At 38.1% G+C, this 6,472-nt stretch overlaps 1 protein-coding gene across 1 annotated transcript; it reads right to left on the bottom strand.

Annotated features, from left to right (window-relative positions):
• LOC125872598 (transcription initiation factor IIA large subunit-like) lies at nt 1–6,472 on the bottom strand. Its single transcript, XM_049553345.1, has 11 exons — nt 6,136–6,472; nt 5,756–5,926; nt 5,417–5,647; nt 5,172–5,223; nt 5,022–5,083; nt 4,103–4,222; nt 2,537–2,665; nt 936–996; nt 693–847; nt 482–565; nt 1–367 (listed from the first exon to the last, which is right to left on the bottom strand). The coding sequence occupies exons 1-11, from the start codon at nt 6,256–6,258 to the stop codon at nt 344–346; spliced, it is 1,212 nt and encodes a 403-aa protein (XP_049409302.1). The 5' UTR covers nt 6,259–6,472; the 3' UTR covers nt 1–343.

Below are 6,472 nucleotides of genomic sequence, written 5' to 3'. Positions count from 1 at the left end.
AATACCTAACAAGCAAATTGGGAATTTATATTAACACAGCTGATCCAAGGAGCACACAGTCATGGTAATAACCCAAAAGGGGTTTCATGAGCTCAGTTCAACTAAAATTACATAAATAAGAGAAAAAGAAATATTCCACTAGTATTAAAAATTAACCAAGATGTTCCAAAAGTGTTACAACACTTGGCCAACCAAAAAACTTATCCACGAAAGAAGCAGTAGGCAACTTCGTCTCCTCCAGTTTTTACTTTCACTGAAATACCATCAACAAAACAAGTAAATCAGCTTGATTGACTCCCAATTTGAGCTCCTTAATGTTGCATTAGGTTTTCGTTCAACTGCTTCAGAAGTCAAACTCTCCATTTGCCTAGACAAGTAACCAGTGATTAACTCAAAAGGATAAAAACAACAGTAACAAAAACAGGGACTTACTTAGCAAATAAAAAAAGATAAGTAGAACAAAAGGTTCTAAAAATCCAACCTTATTGAAAAGAATGTCTTTATTATTTATGTGCATTATGCCATCCTTAAGAGTGCATTTCCACCTGCTCTTTGTACGTGTCACCTACAGAAGTTTGTATCAAGTCAGCTTTTGTAGCACAAGTCAAGACACTTCCATGTTTTTAGATAAACAACAAATGGGGTATACAAAATCTTCCCCACTCAATACATTAACCAAAAAACATCATAACCTTGTCAAACTGAGCCAAAACAAGATGTGCTGTGTTTAGATCCTCCCCTTGGTCCACATCATCCAAATCATCGTCGTCATCTTCATTCAAGGGCTCGTCATCATCATCAATATCATCATTCTGAAGGGCAGGAGCAGGAGTAGGTGCTTGCATATCTAAAGGATGCAAAGAAGATGTTCATGCAGCATCAGAATAAAGATAAGTTACAGCAAAATAGAAATTATGCAACTGAGAATAAATTACCATTTGGTGCTGGTGTGTTGACTATATTATAGTCTTCATTGACCACCCCTTGATAATAGATCTTCAAGTTACAAGAAAACAAAGAAGGTTACAAAAATATAATTCTGAAGAAGACAGATTTCATGTTTCTCAAACAATCTGAGGAGAAGAGGATAAAGAAGTTCTCATCCTCACTCCAACAAAAGATCTTGAAGCAGAGTTAAATGCTACAGGATAGGCACAATAGTAAGGACAGATTGTATTTGTTATTCAACATTATGATTACAGACAGGATTCAGAAACAAACACTAGGTAACACTTCTCTTTACTAGTTGATCATAGTCCAAAATTTAGGGCAGAATCTAGGAATGGAAGTTATACTGACCAAAATACCAAGGTTAGGGGATTTCAAAATAGAAGAAACGTGGCAGGTAATTGTTTGCGAAAAAGATGTGAAACTTCAGTCAAAAGTAAAATAGAATGGAGTTAGGTTATTTATTTATGCAATTTTTCATTGATGTATTAACCAGGTTGACTTTTCATGCAGGTTAAGAGAGAAGAGTTCCACTGATTTGTTATATTTGAGTATGTTAGAAATATGTTAAGATAATAGTAGGAAGACATGGGTGGGTATGAGATGTCGCATCAAATTCTGACTCCCATTTAACAATAAACTGCTTCCTGATATAGTGGACTTCGCCTTTGAAGGAAAAAAAACGTTTTTTCCAGGTCAAACTAAACAGAAATTACATCAACCATCATGGATCAGTGCGTGCTGTTCTTAAACAAAAACAAAATTAGTCTCTGACCTTTTTATAAGTGAAAAAGAAAACAATATTAGTTTGCATTGGCGTGAATTCTTAAATATAGAAAATTTTGGTCTTCAACAAGAAGGGTCGGATAATTTGGATGGACACAGACAATCAGATAAAAATGAATGTTAGACCATCTTTTCGTGAGCTTATTTAATGTCATAATAATTAAGGTTTTCAGGATCTTGGTCAGCTCCAAACCAACTTAACCATGCCTTCCTACGTAGGTAACTGTCTATCCCATCAAAATACATGCCTATGTTCATCAAAAGAAAAAACCAACATATCTGTTTCTCATTCAAATAAGCACTTTGTGGACCAAGTCAATAAAATACTAAGATTTTGAATTACTGGGTCACATTACCCCTGACAAGGGAAGCTTCATTGGGTTGTGGTGGTAAGTGGGAACAAGGCATGTCAGCCATTCATATGCATAACCATTTCCCTGATGCACATGGGATAATGCTCAAATCGATCATAACCACAGGTGAGCAGTGTAAGGAAGTCGGCTAATCATTATAACAAGCTTATTCTGCTAAGAGATCTATAATCTAAATTTTGATCGTCTTGATCTATTGGAAGGTGATCTACAAAAAACACCTTTCAAAACTCAAAAAGCATTTGGAATTCATTCTCAAGAGTATAAAAGGCAACGGAAGCAAAAGCAGATAAATTGCACATGGATTATAACTGCAATAAAAATAACACATGTGCAATCAGCAGGATAATTACGACTTGAATAAATAGGACAAAAGACATAATCTTTGTATAGCATGTGTCTATGCCTCTCAATGAGGATGTAGAACTTACATTGGGTGTAGAAAGTGCATCATCATAAGAGTCAGGAATTGGACCGTCAAATTGAGGAATTCTATAAGCAGAAGCCTGGACAGGACCAACTGTGACCAACTCAAGCTGAATATTGCTGCCTTCACCACTCTGTAAAGGACCAACTGTGATCAAACCAATACATCTTGTTCTTGCTATAGGCTATTTTGAAATGCAGAAACATAATTCAAAAGGGTGATCACCAAATGGTGTGCATCTATTCAGACAAGTAGGGCACCACTATGCTTATCTTGTGATTATGTAATTCCATGCCAAGAACTCTATTTTAATAATGTCGGTAACTCAACTCCATCCTCCTTGTAGGAATTAATTTCCCAGAAATGACTCATGTTATTGACCTCGCAGCAAAGTAATCGATCTACTTTCTCTTCCCACCCCAAGCTAACCCAAAACAAAAGGAGCAGGAGCAAAAAGAGGTGTTTTTGTGTGTGTGTGTGTGTGTGTGGGGGGGGGGGGGGGGGGGGGGGGGGGGGGGGGGGGGGGGGGGGGAGAGAGGTGTTTTACAATCCATGGATATAAAACATATTTCATTGGAATGGATGTGTGGTCATACCAGATTGGCTATCAAATTATATGGAGGATGCACATATCGAGGATATAATGGTCTCGGTGGGTGGGGGGGCAAGAGAGAGAGGTGGTCTACATCCATGGATATAAAAACAGACTTCATCTAGTATTTTTGAAATGGATGTGTGGTCATACAAGATTGGATATCATATTATACAGAGGATGCAAGTAGCACATATCAAGGATAGAAGGAGCAAATGAATTCTGTGATAGACTGGGCATGTCCTATGTAACCCTCCATATGCACCAATACGTAAGTGTGATGATACAATGATGAATTACAATGGGACAAGTTAGTCCTAAAATAACATGGCAAAAAGTTATCTCAAAAGACTTGCAATTTTTCGAAATAAGTAGCTAAGTAAAGGAACTCAATGAAGCACCCAAGGGTGTGGCCTAGTGGTCAATGAAGTGGTTGAGGTCTCAGGTTCAAAACAGGAGATAAAAAAACACTAGGTGATTCTTCCCGCCTTGGTAGACAGAGTTACCCAGGTGAAAGGTATCCATTGAGTTAGTTGAGGCGTGTGAAAGCTGGCCCGAACACCTCGGCCAAAAAAAACCCTCAATGAAAGCAAAGGATAGATATAGGTGATACTAATTAGTTGGAATTAATGATTAGTTGTGGCTACACTTTAGCTAGAGACTCATACATCAGCAGAGGGATTATGAAATTCAGAGAATCTCCTTTTTAAAAAACGCATCAATTCCACTGAATACATGCTACTTCCCACCAACATAGATATTGGATTACTCTATCCACCAAGACTTAGACACATGGAAAGGATACATACACCCCCCCCCCCCCCCCCCCCCCAAAAAAAAAAAAAAAAAAAAAACAGCTCTTTCCAGCTATAATGCTCATATGATCACAAGTCTTGTTTGCTAAAGTTAAAGAGTTAATATCACAGATTCATGATATATATTCAAGTATCCCATTCAGTGAATAAGCAAAAACCCTGCCTTTAAGTTGTCATATATTGAATCTGCAGCACCATCTTGTTGAGGTATGTATCCCCCATTATGATATTGAGGTGGAAAATCTTCCCTTTTCCGCTTTCCAGCAGAATTCATAAAGAAGTCCTGCAAATTAGCTGAGACATCAAGTCCAATACTGAACCAAAAGGTAACATGTTTAGAGCCAAGAGAAAGGGAAAATTCAGCAGTATAGGACATTGACATGATATATAAATAGGTGTGTTCTTGAGTACACGAGGGTTGAAATTAAGAGTTCAAATCAAACTCAAATATTTCCTTCCCTGGATTTATACACAATACTCAATTGCATCCAACATGATGATGTAAACTCAATATTACAAAGAAAAGCATCTAACAACTACCCCTTCCCATCCTAAAGAACATAAATAATGAGTTCATGTGTTCAATGCACAGCAACTTTCTGATATTAAAATATGTACGAAGCAAAGCAATTTCTAATTAGCACCTCCCTCATTAGGATGAATCCCTGCATTTTTTATTAAATTGGTCTCCAGATTACTAAGTGTTGCTTTGAGCCCTAAAGTCAATGAAATCAGGAAGAAAAATAAATTCTGAACAAGAGTTTTTCAAGACCGATCTGCAGTTAAACAACCACACATTTCTCAGCATCTAATAATACTTGCTCACTACAGTCACAGAAGCCAAGATTGGCAAGGATCCTTTCTAAACTACCAAGATAAGTAACTGTACAAGTTCTTACTAAATGTTTAAAAAACGTCAGTTTGGTAGTTTCCAGAGAGAAAAAAGAAGGATCATCTTTAAACGTCATTTTGGGAGTTTCTAGTTGCTCTTGTTTGCCTGTCTACATAAGAGGAAATTTTCCAGGTGTGGAAGTTAAAATTATGCATGTGTATGTATGTTTAATAAAAGCATAATATTTCACCTGAGTCATGGGTTGCTGAGAACCTCCACGATCACCAACTTCTTCTCGGCCTTCAACATAAGCTGCAGCAGGAGGAAGGCGACTCATGCTAATATACATATGTATCAAAATGATTTGCTTCCATGGAATATATTTAAATATTTTGCTCACCAACATTAACATCAAGGGGAGGTCTTTGATTCAACCAAGGGGAGGGTGGATGCTGCACAAGTAAAATCAAACTTTTCAATACCATACTATCTAGCAACCAGAATACTAGCAGCAACCGAAAAATGGGAAAGGCCAGCAAATTATCCTATTAGAAAAACTAAAATGTGCATGTCACCAACGTAAATCATACACAACAGATGCAGATTCCTTTGTAGAGAACACAACCAGGACAATGAAATGCCTACCATAAATGGGCTAGGTCTCCCTGGACCGGCTTTCAGCTCAGTTGCACCACCAGTATCATTCAAAGGAGAGTAATCACTAGGTGTAAAAGGAGTGCCACCTGTAGGAATATTATACATTGAGCTATCAGCTGTTCCAGGAAGAGGTGTTTGAGCAGTTCCTGGGAGGGGTGTCTGCACTGTTCCAGGTAATGGTGTCTGTGCTGTACCAGGCAAGGGAGTCTGCAATGGAGTCTGCAAGTTGGGAGCATACAAATGTCAATTTAGGAACCTAGCTTGCTTACCAATCAAAACCAGGCAAGCTAAAACCAAAAAAAAAAAAAAAAAAAACCAATTACTCACTGGAGGAAACAGTATATCCGCAGTAGGAGTTTCATACTCCTCATTGCCTTCATAAGGCATATTAAGGTCATGAACAGGGGTTATTGGACCTCCAGGGGTCGCTTTGGCAGCTGAATTCCTTTCAATCGTACCCAATATTGCCCCAGCGTTCATCATCTTCACCTCCCATAACTAAAATATTCACAGAAAATCACCAAACTTAAAACCCTTAAATTCACCAAGCTGGATCCATAACCATTAGAAAAAAAAACAGAAGCAAGAAACAGGGTAATCAGATCAACCAACCAAAGCCCCATTAGAATAGTAATCCACTAAATTCAACCCCCATAAATACCCAATCTTAAATCGCGTCTAAAAATTGATGGAAAAAGAGAGATTACTGCTTGGAGTTCCTTGAGGATGCTCTCTCCTGGACCACCGTTGTTGATAAACTCATCACGGACCTTGCTGATAACATCTTCGATGACATGGATGTAAACATTGCTGGTAGTAGAACTCGCCATTCCTTCCAAACCTAGGGCTTTATCAAGACAAATAGATAGATAGAAATTCGAATAGAATAACGATCCTATGAAACTAAACCCTAATCGATTGATAGCGCATCGGAGAAAAAGGGCCTAGGGTTTTCGAACGCCGGTGAAGGGTTTGAAGTGAACGGAGCGGCGGAGAGAGAGATGAAAGGATAGGGAAGAGCGGAGGTGAAGACGAATAAAAGAT

Source organism: Solanum stenotomum, chromosome 8, assembly GCF_019186545.1.
Source record: "Solanum stenotomum isolate F172 chromosome 8, ASM1918654v1, whole genome shotgun sequence".
Taxonomy (NCBI): domain Eukaryota; kingdom Viridiplantae; phylum Streptophyta; class Magnoliopsida; order Solanales; family Solanaceae; genus Solanum; species Solanum stenotomum.
The sequence above is the reverse complement of the archived record's forward strand: the minus strand, read 5'-3'. Positions and strand labels throughout refer to the sequence as shown.